The following is an 18,031-nucleotide window of genomic DNA, read 5'->3' as shown; positions in this document are numbered from 1 at the left end:
CACTATCAGCAACTCCACCAATCTTCATGCCATCCACAAACTCACTAATCAGACCACCCACATTTTCCTCTCGATCATTTATATATTGTACAAACAACAGAGGTCCCAGCACTGATCCCTGTGGAACACCACTAGCTACAGATCTCCATTCTACCACTAAACACCCTTCCATCACTACTCTCGGTCTTTTAAAACTAAGCCAGTTCTGTATCCATCTAGCCAGCCCACCCTGAATTAATTTTTGTACCAGTCCATGTGGGGCCTTGTCAAACGCCTTAATAAAGTCCATATAAACTACATCCACAGCCCTTCCCTCATCAATTATCTTTGTCACCTCTTCAAAAAACTTTATCAAGTTGGTGTGCCATGACCTTCCCAGTACAAAACCATGCTGCCTGTTACTAACTCGTCCATTTTCTTCCTATCCGTCAGTATCTTCTCCAAGAGCTTCCCCGCCATTGACATCAGGCTCACTGGCCTATAATTTCCCTGTTTCCTTTCTTAAACCAGGGAACAATATTGGCTATTCTCCAGTGGCCAAGGAGGATATGAAAATATCCAACACTTTCTCCTTCGATATATTGATAATTTCGAGAGCGTTTACACATCTATCCCTGACCGCAAAATCCGTCATGTCCTTCTCCTTGGTGAATATCAACAAATGGTAGGATATTGAGAAGTGTTGAGGAACAAAAGGACCTTAGAATGCAGAAATCCCAGAGGTAACAGGGAAGATAGATAAGGTGATTTCCAGAATTATTTTTAATTAGCTAAAATATAGAATATGGGAGTAGGGGGAGGTGATACGAGAACTGAAGCAAACACGAGCCAGAGTACTGTGTACAGATCTGGTCACCACATTGCAGAAAGGATGTGACCACACTAAAGAAGGTAAGGAGGAAATTTCCGAGGGTTTTGCCAGGGTTGGAGAATTTGAGTAATTTTTTCAAGGGCGTGATATGGGTCTGGAACTCACTGCTTGAAATAATAGAGGCAGAAACCCTCGACACGTTTAAATAACACTTTGATATATATTTGAAATGCTGTCACTACAGAGCTAGGGGCCAAGAGTTGGAAAGTGAAATCATACTGAATAACTCTTTTGGCTAATACAAGCACGATGAGATCTTATAGTAATTTTTCTGTTGAAAGTTGACATTTTTCCATGGGGAGAGCAGTAGCATTGAGTAAGACAATTTTATCATTATACCTGGTCAATTTTGCCCCAAAGAATAGTTATTACCTTAAAATATTTTCTTAGAAGAACTGGCAGGCCTCCATGTTTCAGACAAGATGCCATATTCCCATCCTACACTATATATAACTATGTCTTACACCTGCTCCAATCATTCCTCTGGACATTGGGCAGAATTAACAGGATGTGGGCATCGCTGGCTCGGCCCAGCATTTATTGCCAATCCTTAATTACCTCTGTGAAAATGGTGGTAAGTTGCCTCCTCTAGCTGCTATAGTCCATGTCGTGTAGGTACACCCATAGTGCTGTTAGAGAGGGGGTTCCAGAATTTGACCCAGTGACAATGAAGGAATGGTGATGCATTTCCAAGTCAGGATGGTGAGTGGCTTGGAGAGGAACCTCCAGGTGGCGGTGTTCCCATGTGTCTGCTGTCCTTGTATTTCTATGTGGCAGAGGCCACAGGTTTGGAAGGTGCTGTCAAATGAGCCTTGGTGAGTTCCTGCAATGCATCCTGTAGATAGTACAGACCGTTGCAACTGGGCATTGATAGTGGACGGATTGAACGTTTAAAGTGGATGAATACCTGTAATCTTCTCATTCTCATCCTCCCCTCATGCTGTCCAATACAATGCAAACCTGCAACTTCTCATTCATCAGTCCAATCCTTAACTGAATCCCACAATCCATCTTCTGACTCACTCACCATGTCTGTGTCAGACACAGGCCCGAAGCTTGTAACGTAGATGTCTGTTTTAACTTCAGTCACGCTTTCTGTGAGAAAACAAAAAATAAACATTTTGAAAGTAAGACTTTCCTTTAACATTCAAAACATCAGTGTCAGTGAGTCATTAAAATTCCATACAGTCCAGTACAGAAAACATTAAAATTCTACACTGTCCAGTCCACAGCATAGCTGCACAGTGGTTAGCACTGCTGCCTCACAGCGCCAGGGACCCGGGATTGAATCCCGCCTTGGGTGTCTGCCTGTATGGAATTTGCACATTCTCTCTCCGTGTTTCCAAGCTCTACAGCAAGGTAAGTCTTTTACCAGCTCTCTGGCCATGAATAAATGAACATATAAATAATGTTATCCAAACCCTTTTGCATGATTGGTGCCTTGCTGCTTCTAATCCAAATAAGCTCAAAGTCTTGTGGCACGGTAGCACAGTGGTTAGCACTGCTGCTTCACAGCTTCAGGGACCTGGGTTCGATTCCCGGCTTTGGTCACTGACTGTGTGGCGTTTGCACCTTCTCCTCGTGTCTGCGTGGGTTTCCTCTGGATGCTCCGGTTTCCTCCCACAGTCCAAAGATGTGCGGGTTAGGTTGATTGGCCATGCTAAAATTGCCCCTTAGTGTCCTGAGATGCGTAGGTTAGAGGGGTTAGTGGGTAAATATGTAGGGATATGGGGGTAGGGCCTGGGTGGGATTGTGGTCGGTGCAGACTTGGTGGGCCAAATGGCCTCTTTCTGCACTGTAGGGTTTCTTCTATGTTTCTTATTTTATGAGGACATAACAATATTCGTCGCTGGCTAGGAAACTCCTATTACCCAACCATAATGACTCTTGAGAAAGTGGTGGTCAGCCGCCTTCTTGAACTGCAGCAGTCTAAGTAGCGTAGGTACACCGACAGTGCCGTTAGTGGCAGTGAAGGAATGGTGATATAGTCTGTGTGATGTGTGGTTGGAGGTGGTAGTGTTTCCACATGCCTATTGGTGTTGTTTGCTTAGGTGGTAGAAGTAATTAGTTTGGAAGATGCTGTCAAAAGAGCGTTGGTGAGTTGCTCCAGTGCACCTTGTAGATGGTAAACACTGCTGCCACTGTTTCGTCAGTGTTGCAGGGAGTGAACAATGGTTGCTGCTCATCCGGCTCCTTTGTCCTAGATGGTGTTGAGCTTCTTGAGTACTGTAGGATCTGCATTCATCCAGGAAATTGGAGATTATTTCAGCACACTCCTGACATTGCGCCCCATAGATGGTGTACAGACTTTGAGGAGTCAGGAGATGAGTTACTCAACTATTGATCTCTTCTTGTAGCCTCTGTATTTATATGGTTAATCTAGTTACATTAACTGTCAATGGGAGCATGGGCTATTCTGCTTCTCAACATATATTCAGCTGTTTGAAGTTAAAGGAGGGAAGTGGCTGCACTGACATCCCATCAATGTGCTGATGTTTCAATCTACCTACTTTAAACTATGTATTGTGGCCACTCCCTGTGTACACACCAAATCCCACACAGCATGGCTCACATCAGCAGAGTACATGCATGCTGTGCACTCATTCCCTTCCATTTCTGCTGCTTGGCCCTCAGGAGCTGTCTCATTAGTAATACAGTGGATCCTTGCAGTGAACTATGCTGCATCCACCTCCCATCTCTGAAGCCTGCACACTATCCTTAATGGATAGTGAGTGCAGAGGAGGTCAGCTAACTGGCCACCTCCCATGCATACCCTGTGGCAATGAACAAGATTAGGGTTTGGGAAGGTTACCACCTCACAAATACTTGCAAAGTTCAAAGAAAATTCAGTTCATTTTCATTCAAACATAAATTTCTGCCCAGATGGAGTTTAACCCTGATAAATGTGAGGTGATTCATTTTGGTGGGACAAATTTAAATGTGGATTACAGGGTCAAAGGTAGGGTTCTGAAGACTGTGGAGGAACAGAGAGATCTTGGGGTCGATATCCACAGATCTCTGAAGGTTGCCACTCAAGTGGATAGATCTGTGAAGAAGGCCTATAGTGTGTTAGCTTTTATTAACAGGGGGTTGGAGTTTAAGAGCCGTGGGGTTATGCTGCAAGTGTACAGGACCTTGGTGAGACCACATTTGGAATATTGTGTGCAGTTCTGGTCACCTCACTATAAGAAGGATGTGGAAGTGCTGGAAAGAGTGCAGAGGAGATTTACCAGGATGCTGCCTGGTTTGGAGGGTAAGTCTTATGAGGAAAAGTTGAGGGAGCTAGGGCTGTTCTCTCTGGAGCGGAGGAGGTTGAGGAGAGACTTAATAGAGGTTTATAAAATGATGAAGGGGATAGATAGAGTGAACGTTCAAAGACTATTTCCTCGGGTGGATGGAGCTATTACAAGGGGGCATAACTATAGGGTTCATGCTGGCAGATATAGGAAGGATGTCCGAGGTAGGTTCTTTACTCAGAGAGTGGTTGGGGTGTGGAATGGACTGTCTGCAGTGATAGTGGAGTCAGATACTTTAGGAAAATTTAAACGGTTATTGGATAGGCACATGGAGCACACCAGGATGATAGGGAGTGGGATAGCTTGATCTTGGTTTCAGATAATGCTCGGCTCAACATCGTGGGCCGAAGGGCCTGTTCTGTGCTGTACTGTTCTATGTTCTATGTTCTAAGCCTGCTCTATACTCTAGAACAAGCTGGTACCCTTACGCTTCAGAATAACAGATAGTTTGTGACTATTACAATGAAGACTGAAGAAGGGGAGCATCAAGTTAATGTGAAGTGTCAGATAGACACTGGCGCTAAGTGAAGTTTGATTAAAGCAACAGGTTTCCTTACTGGGTTCTGGATGTTATTTGGGAGTTAACAATTGGTTGTGCATGTCACTTAGCATTTCTACTGCTCTGGAAGAGTATCCATGCAGACAGCATGAGATATTCATTGAATTTCCAGGGATAGATGTAATTGTGGATGATCTGCTAGCCTACAGAAATGGAGATATGATGAAAAAAGCCATCATCGACTATGATCACAAGTAACTGTTAGGGCCCTGGACCAGAATCCCAAATTACATTAGGAGATTAGACTAGATCCCAACAACTTTTCTATTTTGGCATAAATGTGAGAAAAGGATACTTTTTTCCAGGAGTAATTTCACTGACAAATTAGGGATTTTTTATAGTAAAACAAATTTTATTTAATAACACAGTTTAAATATAACTCTAACAAATGAAGCAGCTTGACTATTAATAGTTGAACAATATTTAAAAATCAAAGGAGGCAACTTTACTTTCTAGCTTATGGCTGTTTCATTTCCAAATAAGCAACATTCCTTAGAGATTTAAATGCCACTTTAAGTACAGTCAGCACCCATAAATATACTTGCTGTAAATTGTGTGAACAATCTTGAAGCTTTCAGAGTGAAAATGAGTTTTAGAACAACTTGCAGACCTCTGTCTTCAACAGACACCTAGCTAGAATGGCACAGTTGTGTAATAATAATACTGATACTGCTAGAGTGAGCACAACAAAGCTTATTCACCTGAAGCTGAATAAGAAAAAACTGCAACAGAAAATAACTAAAATCATGATAGCAAAAGGAATTTGCTCTGCTCATGATAACATGTAAGCTGTAGCAGAGATGCAGCAACCAACAGATGTGAAGAAGGTGTTCGACTTATGAATTAACTGGCAAAGTTCTGCCCAATTTGTCACCGGAGTTTGAATATCTACACAAGCTCACTGCAAAAGATGTTCAATAGTATTGGGGCACAGAACAAGAAGCAGCTTTCAGTTAAATCAAACAACTCGTGAATGCAAAGCCAGTGTTGAGGTACTATGATGTCAATGGCAAAGTCACTCTGCAGTCTTATGCCAACGAGAAAGGACTTGGAACAACCCTTATGTAACAAAGGCAACCAGTTGTGTTTGCATCCAGAGTGTTAATGCAAACTGAACAATGCTATAAACAGGTTGCGAAAGAGTGCCTGGATTTGCCTTTGCTTGTGAGCATTTTAATCAATATCTGTTTGGGAGAGAGAAACTTAGGATGAGTCTGACAAGCCACTTCAAAATATCTTTCCCAAATCACTTGTATCTGCTCCAAAGTGTCTGCAAAAGGATGTTATGCTTTTTGCAGAGATACGATTTGAAAGTGCAATACAAGCAAGGGAAGTGGATGTACATCACTGACATGCTGTTGAGAGTCACTTTCCCTTTGAAGAAACTTGATGGCACCAGCACAGAGTGTGAAATGTTCAAGATAGTACTGTAGAGGATCAGAAGGAGCTTGGAGTCTGGGTCCATAGGACTCTAAAATCGGCCCCGCAGGTGGAGGAGGTGGTTAAGAAGGCGTATGGTGTGCTGGAGTCCGGGGATAATGATGCAGCTATATAAGACCCTCGTCAGACCCCACTTGGAGTACTGTGCTCAGTTCTGGTCGCCTCATTACAGGAAGGATGTGGAAAAGATTGAAAGGGTGTAGAGGAGATTTACAAGGATGTTGTCTGGATCAAGTGGCATGCCTTATGAGGATAGGCTGAGGGAGCTCGGTCTTTTCTCCTTGGAGAGACGTAGGATGAGAGGAGACCTGATAGAGGTATATAAGATGTTGAGAGGCATAGATCGGGTGGACTTTCAGAGGCTTTTCCCAGGGTGGAAATGGCTGCTACGAGAGGACACAGGTTTAAGGTGCTGGGGGGTGGGTACAGGGGAAATGTGAGAGGGAAGTTTTTCACACAGAGGGTGGTGGGCGAGTGGAATCGGCTGCCGTCAGTGGTGGTGGAGGCAAACTCAATAGGGTCTTTTAAGAGGCTCCTGGATGAGTACATGGGACTTAATAGGATCGAGGGTTATAGGTAGGCCTAAAAGGTAGGGATATGTTCGGCACAACTTGTGGGGCCGAAGGGCCTGTTTTGTGCTGTAGTTTTTCTATGTTTCTATGTTTCGATACAACAAGAAGCAACAGCACTACGTGCTCTGGAAGTCATCAACCAGCAGAGACTTGAATCTGACAGATAAGTATCTTGTACAGATCAAGCAAACTAGATAATGAAATGTAACTCTCCAAGTGCGACAGGAAGAAGTGAAGAAAGGATGGCCTGAAACCATCAAGCACTCATCCGTTGCTGTGAGAGTATTGGGCAGACAGAGATGAAGTGATATTCTAGGATGGTATCTTGTACAAAGGGATTAAAATCATTATCTCTAACAAGATGAGAAAAGAGATGGTAAAGTGCATCCATGCAAGCCATTCATGAATGAAGTCTAGTCTAAGGAAGCAAGAGAAATTCTCTACTGTCCAAACAGAAGCAATGGGATTAAGGAGTGCTTCTAATGAACATCAAACTAAGGAAGGGGAAGAGCTGGTCATGACTCATGACATCCCAGATAGATTATGAATGAAGCTTTGAGTAGACCCCTTCGCCGTCTTTGGATCTGCCTATCTTGTCACTGTTGACTACTATTCAGCCTACTGGGTATCAAACAAGGTGATGTTAACAGCTACCAGTGAAATTGTAGAATGCCTGAAAACGCACTTCTGTCATCATGACATTGTGATGAACGTCAATGGCCCTCAGTTCGCAAAGAACAAAACAACAAAGAAAGAACAAAGAACATTACAGTACAGGAACAGGCCATTCGGCCCTCCAAGCCTGCACCGACCATGCTGCCTGACTTAACTAAAACCCCCTAAAAGAACAAAGAACAAAGAACATGTGAAGAGTTCAGGCACTTGATGAATGATTTTGAAATTCAGGCCTACGCATCATTTCCACAGCAGTCCCAGTCAAATGGAAGGCTGAGGCTGCGGTGAAAATTAACAGAGGAATCATCAATAAATCAATTAGATGGTGACTTTAAGAGTGAAGAAACACAGGTACTGAGGGCATGAAAAGTAGCCCAGTTCAGTGCATACTGTCACACCACAACCAGACTACTGAAACCAGGTGTAATAACAGGAGTGAATTACAAAATTAAAGTGAAATTTTTGAGTCAAATTTCACTTTGATAGAGCTATCAAAATCATTGCCGGAGTTGAGTGTTGAAGAGCCAACAAGAATGAAAACATTTAACGCAATCGACAAAATTCAACCCACTGGGTAACTTGGAAGCTGTGTGAAGCAGTTGTCATCTCGATTGAACACGGTCAAAGTAAACAACTAGATATATCATCACAACTGTCAACATATACATGAAATTGGAGAAGCTGCTCCTTCACAGCAGGCAGCTGATGAGGAGGAGTTGATTTTGCCAATTGAACGAGGAACGCAATAAGCATCCGTCCGAGTGGTTAACTGTTCCCTGACAAATGGGACAGCTCAGCAGCAGCACTCACCATGGCAACAACATTTCCCGGAGAGACAACCCAGGAACCAGCAGACATCAGACAGACAACCAATAACCCACACACATACAGTGATTCCCAAATTTTCAGTAACGCAGCACATTTAAATAAGACAAACAATTCCATGGTGCACCCACTTTATTTCAGCTGAATCGATTACGCATAAACATCGCATTACTATGCTTACATGAGAGTGTGATGATACTGTGCCTTTAAGAAATGTATTTGTGTCATGTTCCTTGTACAGGATCTGTATAGCAGTTTTTTATTATTGGTGCTCTTTTGTCTGTATCTGGCAGTCTGCATTGTTACTGCAGCAGCATAATTGGTCCTAATTGCTAGAACGTTGGTGTTAATCTGAACTAATGCTGTTCTGTTATTTTAGTGTTCACCTGGGGTGACTTGCAAAGTCGGACTTGATTGACAGGAAAATCAGGTGACTGGTTGGGGCTAAGCTTATTCAGGGAAATCAAGCTCAGATGTTGCTTGGAGTTGTTAGAGAACAACGTTATCTCTCTACCTCTCTTTGGAGTCAGACTGGAATCTGCCAGGAAATAAGTCTCTTTTTCTGAAATGCTGCTGTTTGGGGTGGATCTTTCTCTGGAGATGGTTGTATGAGAGTGAGAAGACATGTGTCTGTCTGGATCTCTGTCCAGGGGTGTTAAAAGGCTGGAAATCTGGCATCCACGTAAGCATATCCGTTTTCCGTGCTAACTGGTTCTGAAGAAGGAATTTATGTCGGTGGGGTGCTGCTTATATTGGAACTGCAGAGATAGATAGCTGTTAAGAATTATACCTCGTCATATTTAAGCATTTAAATTGGTAAAAAAAAGCTTATTCTTTTTGTTATATTCTAACTGTGTTCTCAAATAAAGTTTGTTTGATAAAAGCGTTCTAGTATGTCAATTGAATCATACCTGGAGCAGAATACCTTATGCTCACCCTAATGCCAAAACCAAAAGGAAAAATTAAGGTCTAGAAACTTGAGTTTCTGATTTGGTCCATAACAAGAGGGTCACAACATGGTGCATACAACAAACCAAATAAGGATCAAATGCATTAATGTTACAAATCTACCACAGAATACCTCATCTTCAACAATGAGCACAGATACATTTTTAAAATCTGCTCAAATCAAATATTTCTAACCATTCATAGCCCTAAATCTGTTCCACAGGCAGCACTCGATTCAGGTGTCTGAATTTCATCTTTTCACATTATGAATTTCATATTACCATCACAGAGTTTGCCAACTTCTCTCTGCAGATGAGACATTCACGTAAAGGGCAAGGGCATCTCCTGTCCATGAAAACCCAAAGGCCAGATCACTCTCATTATACTATCTCCAAACATGTTTTGCTTTTTCTTCTTGGTGTTCAGATGTTTCATCAATGATTTAATAAACAGAAGAATAAAATTCTTCCATTTCTTCTCAGGTCAAGGGATTATAAAATAGATCCAACAAAGAAATATGGATACAATCAATTTTACTGCTTGTTTTGTCTGTTTTGCTATCAATAAAAAACATACAAACACCATTCCTTGGTTTCTATGGTGACTGGTAAAAACTATCACATCATTTCAATTTCACCCGTTGGCGACCTGTGTTTAGAATGTTCACCTTTTAGAATCAAAAGATCTCTACAAACAAGAAGACAGATGACTGTCTGAATGGCTATAAATTGAGAGAGGGGAATGTGCAATGAGATCTGGGTGTCCTTAGACACCAGTTGCTGAAGGTTAGCATGCTGGTGCAGCAAGCGGTAGAGAAGGCAAATGGTATGTTAACTTGCATTGTAAGAGGATTTGAGTACAGGAGCAGAGATATCTTGCTGCAGTTATACAGGGCCTTGGTGAGGCCACACTTGGAATATTGTGTGCAGTTTTGGTCTCCTTATCTGAGGATGAATGTCCTTGCTATAGATGGAGTGCAACAAAGGTTTATCAGACTGATTTCTGGGATGGCAGGACTGACGTATCGGGGGAGATTGAGTCAACCATTTGTTGAAGTTTGGAATAATGTGGGGGAAGCTCATAGAAACCTATAAAATTCTAACAGACAGGGTAGATGCAGGAAGGATGTTCCCTCTGGTGCTGTAGTAGAACCAGGCGTCACAGTCTAAGGATACTGGGTAAACCATTTAAACCATGTAGGAGATGCAGAGGAATTTCTTCACCCAGAGAGTGGTGAGCCTGTGAAATTCTCTACCACAGAAAGCAGTTGAGGCCAAAACATTGTCTATTTTCAAGAAGGAGTTAGATAGAGCTCATGGCGCTAAAGTGATCAAAAGATGCGTGGCACTGTGGCACAGTGGCACAGTTGTTAGCACTGCTGCCTCATAGCACCAGGGACCCGGGTTCAATTCCGGCCTTGGGTGACTGTCTGTGTAGAGTTTGCACGTTCTCCCCGTGTCAGCATAGGTTTCCTCCGGGTGCTCTGGTTTCTTCCTACAGTTCAAAGATGTATGGGTTAGGTGGATTAGTGATGCTAAATTGCCCTTTATTGTCAGAATACTAGCAGGGTAAATACGTGGGGTTACGGGGATATGGCCTGGGTGAGATTGTTGCAGGCTCGATGGGCTGAATGGCCTCCTCCTGCAATGAAGGCACTCTGTGATTCTCTATGACTCTATGGGTGGGATGTTACAGCCGTGCTCACCCCAAGATCAGAAATTCCTATCTGAGGTCAACAGACATTTGCATGGTGCATGTCCCGCCCACTATGATCCCTGTGGCGGGCGGGACAGGAAAATTCCACCCTATGACTCTATTTATTATATGGGAAAAAAGCTGGAACAAGTTACTGAGTTGAATGATCAGCCTTGATCATAACGAATGGTGGAACAGTTTCAAAGGGCCAAAAGGCCTCCCCTGTTCCTATTTCCTATGTTTCTGTTACCTCACTGTTGAAGTATTTGATGATTAATTTTTACGAGTTTTATGCGTTGTAATTTTGGTTGCATTGAATATTATCCAATGAAACAATGGGGGCCATTCTCCCATCACGATCCACAAACGTTCTGGCGGGTTGGGTCAGAAGATGTGCGTGCCGGCCATTTCACGGGATTCAAGAGCCGGAGAACAGTTGCAGTCGGGACTGTGCTGGAAATCGGCGGGAAAAGAGGTAAGTGATTTAAATCTTTTAAAAATGTATTTTAAATCTATCTTAAATGTAATTATCGGGCCTGGTACTTGCTGAGCCCATTGGGTCTCCCACCCCGCCAGGACTACCTAACTCTGGCGGGGTTTAGAGTAGCTCCCCATGTTCAAGGAACTAGTGGGAAACCCCGCCGGAGTGAAGGGTGAGCAATTGGGCCCCCCCAGGGGGTCAGGCAGCAGGGGGGTAGTGCGCCCTGAGCATGGGCACCCTGGCAGTGCCAGCCTGTGCACACTGGCACTGCCCAAGGGGCAAAATGCCCATGGCTGGGGGGCACCTTGGCGCTGCCCATCGGGCATCGGGCAGTGCCAAGGGGATGGAGCCTATTGTGGGCAGAGCCTACGGGGTGATCTGTGGGAGTGGTGGGTCCTGCTGCCACTCTGCATGGGGATTGGTCTGGGCTGGAGGGAGGCCAGCAATCGGGACAGGCTGGGGTGTGGCGGTCTGCCGGGGGTGGTCTGCCTCCTGTCGCGGGGGTCTGCCGGGGTGAGGGGGGTGGGGGGATCGCCACTGCTGAATGCAGGTGGCTCGACATCGGAGCGCTCCGGGACAGGGAGGGAGTCGGGGCTGGTCCAGGAATTGCTGTGGGGGCTGCGATCGGGCCATGAGGGGGGGCTGCAGGGGTAGTACTGTGGGGGGATCCCAGGCTGGCCAGCGATCAAGCTGGGCAGCAAATGGGGAAACTGACAGATCGGGGCCACTGCGCATGTGCAGAGTTCCGGAACTGTCAGCCTCTGGCGTGAATAGGCTCCCCCACCTCCCCCCCTCCACCCCCCGGGTTTTAATGATATTCATGATTGTGACCTCTATATTGCACAGAGTGTGGAGATTCAGGTCTGAAGTTGCTCTGAAAAAACAGCCGTGATCACGACAGTTTTCCCGCCAATTCAGCACTCTTGGGAGAATCGCCCCCAATATGTTTGCTTTTCATTGATTTTTATTACCTTTTTCATGGCACACTTGAACATGGCACACTGGATGAAAAACCATTGCATTAGAAGACCTGCTTTTGTGTGCAATGTCTGAGTGCAAAGACTGACAAAAGTGAACCAGACTAGAATGAGCAGTTTTCTATTTGCTGTGATGACTTTCTTTATGGTCGTGTACGTGAGTAACTTGTAATTTCAAATGATAGTGTATACAATGTGTTTTTTTCTATTTATGAAGAGGTTTTTTGGGGGAATTGCCTTTGTGCACTGCTGCCTCTTGTGTACTGTGGATTTGCAGAGTTACGTGACCGTTCATTTATGTGACCTTTGACGTTGTTTCTTTGTGAGTAAAGGATTGAAGCAGAAACCATTTTAGCCACTACATGAAACTTCCATGTTTGTCTCTTTGTCATCTTTAAAAATGATGACTGCAGAAAATTACAGATGGCAGTGACAGTATGGGCAGTAATATCAACGTCTGAAGGCCGTCGGGGGGGGCGGGGGGGGGGGGGGGGGGGGGGGGCGGGAGCGGGCAGTGCCTATTTGCACCAGAGTCTGACAGTTCTGGAACTCTGCACATGCGCAGCGGTCCCGATCTGTCAGTCTCCCTGTTTGCTGGCCAGCGATTGAGCTGGCCAGCCTGGGACCCCCGCAGTGCTGCCGCTCCAGCCCCCCACGGCCTGATCAGGGCCCCCACAGCAATTCCCGGGCCAGACCTGACCTCCCCCCTGTCCCGGAGCACCCGCCTCCAGCAGTGGCGATTTCCCCACCCCTACACCTCGGCAGACCACCCCCCACCGCTGATTCCCCCCCACCGGGGTCAGACCTCTCCCCCCCACCCCCCCGGGAGGCAAGCCACATCCCCCCCCCCTCCCGGGAGACCACCCCACCCCCCCTCGCCTGCCCACCACAGTCATCACCCTCCCTCCATCCCAGACAGATCCTGTCTGCAGGGTGGCAGCTGGACGCTCTACCCCCATCCTGAGGCCCGGCCCACAATAGGCCCCACCCCCTTGGCACTGCCCAATGCCCAATGCCCAATGGGCAGTGCCAAAGTGCCCCTTGGGCTGTCCCAGGTGCACAGGCTGGCACTGTCAGGGTGCCCATGCCCAGGGGGCACCACATCCCCCCCCCTGCCCAACCCCCTGAGGGGCCCCGATTCCCCCCCTTCATTCGGGGGGGGGGGTCTTCCGCTAGTTCCTCAAACATGGGGAGCTAGTCTAGACCCCACCGGAATGGAGTACTCCTGGCGGGTTGGAAGATTCAATCGGGACTGGAAAGTTCCCGATAATTAGATTGAAAATATATTTAAAATACATTTAAAACAGATTCAAATTACTTACCTGTCTTCCCACCAGTTTCCAGCGTGGTCTGACCGGCGACTGTTCGCCGGCTCTGGGAGATGCGCATGCATTCCTGGCGCATGCACAAATCCCGGAACAAGGCCGGCGACACGCATCTCCCACTGCGGCCCGCCAGAGAAGTTGTGGGTCGCGATGGGAGAATCGCAGCCGATATCTATCTCTGTCCTGCACTGTAGGTAGGGCCTGATCTCCTCTGACTTGTCATAGTGCCAATCTTGTAGCACCATCCTCTTAACTTTGGAGAGCAATCGATCTCTCTCTTTGTCCAGAACATTGTACAGGCAGCTGAGACCGGCAATTCTCTATCAGGTGTAATACCAACACTATTTTTTGTAGTACAAGTTGTGACGGTATTGTCTGCAGCAGAGGTGGGTGGCTGAGTGCATCCACATTTGATATTTGCATCCCTGGTCAATGCTGGAAGGAATAGCTGTATGGAGCTAACAATAGAGCCCATCTCTGTACCCTCGCAGAGGCAATCGTTAGCACAGGCTTATCCTCTCGGAGTAGTCCCAACAAAGGCATGTTATCCAATACAATTGCCTCCTATGTACATATCAATGAAACTTCTTCACCACATAGATTGCCGCAAGACTCTCCTTGTCAATTTGAGAACATTTCTTCTTAGCGTCAGATAAGGTTCTTGATGTGAATGCAATTGGCCTCTCTATTCCATCTGACATCTTGTGGGAAAGAGCTACTCCTACTCCATATGGTGATGCACCACAAATAACTACCAATAGTTTGGTTGGATCGAAATAAGGAGTTTTGATGATTGTAAGGTTTGCTTTACTTTTTGAGCCTTTCCTCATTTCCATCGTTGATGTTTCTTCAGAAATTGGTATAATGGGACCAGAGTCATGAACACATTCTGCAGGAAACACGCAGAATAATTTACCATCCCTAGGAATGATTTTAACTCCATCACATTCCTAGGCCATGGTATGTCTTTGATAGTTTACACCTTGTCCTCAAGGAGTTGCAAACCCTTGGTACCTACCTTGAAGCACATCCAATTGGAAGGTGCATTCTCTTGTTTTAAGCGGATGCCCACTTTTTATAATTTTTCAGGAGTTGTTCTTGGTTTGCCCAGCGGATACTCCAGTTATTAGGACATCATCCAAATATATCACCACTTTGGGGATTCCCTGCAACAATCTTTGCATAATACACTGGAAAATGGAACAGGCTGCTGACACTCCAGATGGAAGGTGAGTATACTGATATAACCCTTTGTGGGTGTTAATGATGACCAACCTTTGGGAGTCTTCATCCAGCTGCTGGTGTGTATGACTAAGATTTAACTTGGTGAACTTAAGGTGCCCTGCTAATTTTGCATAGGGATCCTCATTCCTTGGAATGGGCTATTGATCTCCTTGGTTCACAGTTACCTTATAGTCTCCATAGATTAGGCTTCAGAGTAAGGTTTTCAGAAAACTGCACTGGTTTTATGACACCCAAACCTTCCAATCTTTTTAACTCCACTTCCAATTTATGATGAAGTACGGAAGGTACTAGACAAAAGAATTTAGGCGTACCCCCAGGGTTAAGTAAATTTTGGCTTTAGCCCTTTCTTTTCTCCCTTGTTCCTCCAGAAAACCTCTGAATATTTGCATAGGAGCTCTTGGAAACCTCCATCCTGAATGTTCAATATCTCCAGTCAGTCCAATTTTATTTGTTTCAACCAGTCTCAACCCATGAAACAAGGTCTGTGACACTCAATCACCAGAACTGATAACTGTGCTATTTGGTTCCGACAGGATACTGGTACTGCAGCTGTCCCTACTGTCTTCAGCATCTCTCAATTATAAGTAGATAAAATGGCTTTGGAGCGACTCGACTCAAGGGTTACAGGCCTTTCTGGATGTGTCTGAATGATTGTTCATTTATGATTGTGACTGCGGCTCCAGTGTTGATCTCCATCTTCAGAGGTTTGCCATTGACTGTCAGGACTATCTCGATAGGTGGCACCTTGTTGAGTTGGACCTGGTTTAAAGTATAAGTTTCAGATCCCTTGTTGGGTTCCTTGGCCAGTTGTTTTAACGGTGTTGCCTTGACCATTGTTTTTTTGTGCTTTCTGTCCTGCTTGCTTTACTCTGCACCAAACCTGCAAATGACCCTTCGTTTTGCAAAAAACATGTATAATTTTTACTCCGACCTATTTCCTATGAGTGCTCTCCCCCACACCAAAAACACGTTTCCATCCCTGGTGCTGTACTATACCTCTCAGGATCTGCAGCACCCTCACTCAGGCTGTTCCTTGCAGCAGCCATTTCCCATCGCAAATGGTTCACCTCGTTGGGCATGCCTTGTAATTCACTTCCGCTTTGCTCAGCGCATTCAGTCACCTATCTCTACTGATTTTTTCCAAAGAGATTTTATTCTTATCCAGCAGCTTTTTTGTATTGTGAGACTGTTAATTCCGCAGACCAAACGGTCACTTAACATCTCCCCCAAAGTTGGGTCAAATTTGTAGTGCTCTGTTAAACATTGCAATCTGGCCATGAATTTGGAGACCTGATTCCCTCACAGCAGAATCGAACTTATAAGAAGGGTAGGAAGGATAACCCGGGTAATTATAGGCCGGTGAGCTTGACGTCCGTGGTGGGGAAGTTGTTGGAGAAGATTCTTAGAGATAGGATGTATGCGCATTTAGAAAGGAATAAACTAATTAACGATAGTCAGCATGGTTTTGTGAGAGGGAGGTCATGCCTCACTAACCTGGTGGTGTTTTTTGAAGAAGTGACCAAAATGGTTGACGAAGGAAGGGCCGTGGATGTTGTCTATATGGACTTTAGTAAAGCGTTTGACAAAGTCCCTCATGGTAGGCTAGTGAAAAAGGTTGGATCCCATGGGATAAAGGGGGAGGTGGCTAGATGGGTGGAGAACTGGCTTGGTCATAGAAGACAGAGGGTGGTAGTGGAAGGGTCTTTTTCCGGCTGGAGGCCTGTGACTAGTGGTGAACCGCAGGGCTCTGTATTGGGACCTCTGCTGTTTGTGATTTATATAAATGATCTGGAAGAAGGAGTAACTGGGGTGATCAGTAAGTTTGCGGACGACACAAAACTGGCAGGACTTGCAGATAGTGAGGAACATTGTCAGAGGCTACAGAAGGATATAGATAGGCTGGAAATTTGGGCAAGGAAATGGCAGATGGAGTTCAATCCTGATAAATGCGAAGTGATGCATTTTGGTGGGAATAATGTAGGGAGGAGCTACACGATAAATGGAAGAACCATAAAGGGTGTAGAGACGCAGAGGGACCTGGGTGTGCAAGTCCACAGATCTTTGAAGGTGATGTCACAGGTGGAGAAGGTGGTGAAGAAGGCATATGGCATGCTTGCCTTTATAGGACGGGGCATAGAGTATAAGAGTTGGGGTCTGATGTTGCAGATGTATAGAACGTTGGTTCGGCCGCATTTGGAATACTGCGTCCAGTTCTGGTCGCCACACTACCAGAAGGACGTGGAGGCTTTGGAGAGAGTACAGAGGAGGTTTACCAGGATGTTGCCTGGTATGGAGGGGCTTGGTTATGAGGAGAGATTGGGGAAACTGGGGTTGTTCTCCTTGGAAAGACGGAGGATGAGGGGAGACTTAATAGAGGTGTATAAAATTATGAAAGGCATAGATAGGGTGAACGGTGGGAAGCTTTTCCCCGTGTCGGTGGTGACGTTCACGAGGGGTCATAGGTTCAAGGTGAAGGGGGGGAGGTTTAACACAGATATCAGAAGGACATATTTCACACAGAGGGTCGTGGGGGCCTGGAATGTGTTGCCGGGCAAGGTGGTGGAGGCGGACACACTGGGAACGTTTAAGACTTATCTAGACAGCTATATGAACGGAGTGGGAATGGAGGGATACAAAAGAGTGGTCTAGTTTGGACCAGGGAGCGGCGCGGGCTAATTGTTCCTTGTTTCTCGTTTCAAGGCTTCATTCTATGATCATCTTGCTGGTGCCAGTACAGAGCGAGACTGCGGATAGTTGGGAACCTGTCTCAGGGGCAGGGAATTCATATGGTGTTCGTGGAAGTGGAAATGACTAGGGTTGGGAAGCATTTTCCGATCAGGGCCATTGTGATCTCCTGGACTCGTTTCGATCGCCTCAGGGGGTCGGAGAGGAATTTCCCAGATTTTTTTTCCCCATATTGGCCCTGGGGTTTTTCACTCTGGGTTTTCGCCTCTCCCTGGAGATCACATGGTCTGGAATGGGGGGGTGGGAGTGAGTTAATAGGTTGTAATGAACAAAGCATCGTAGCTGTGAGGGACAGCTCGGTGGATAGGATATTGGTATGTAGATAGGCTGGAAAATTGGGCGGGGATCCTGGATTCAGGATTCAATCCTGGACCGGG

At 45.5% G+C, this 18,031-nt stretch overlaps 1 protein-coding gene across 1 annotated transcript in view; it reads right to left on the bottom strand.

Annotated features, from left to right (window-relative positions):
* LOC144493128 (gamma-aminobutyric acid receptor subunit alpha-1-like) overlaps positions 1-18,031 on the bottom strand; it is a 454,514-nt gene that overhangs the window by 281,121 nt on the left and 155,362 nt on the right. The window contains exon 8 of the mRNA XM_078212030.1: positions 1,899-1,966. Coding sequence (XP_078068156.1) covers positions 1,899-1,966 — 68 coding nt within the window. The remainder of the gene's footprint in view (positions 1-1,898; positions 1,967-18,031) is intronic.

The sequence above is a fragment of the Mustelus asterias genome, chromosome 4 (genome assembly GCF_964213995.1).
Source record: "Mustelus asterias chromosome 4, sMusAst1.hap1.1, whole genome shotgun sequence".
Taxonomy (NCBI): domain Eukaryota; kingdom Metazoa; phylum Chordata; class Chondrichthyes; order Carcharhiniformes; family Triakidae; genus Mustelus; species Mustelus asterias.
The sequence above is the reverse complement of the archived record's forward strand: the minus strand, read 5'-3'. Positions and strand labels throughout refer to the sequence as shown.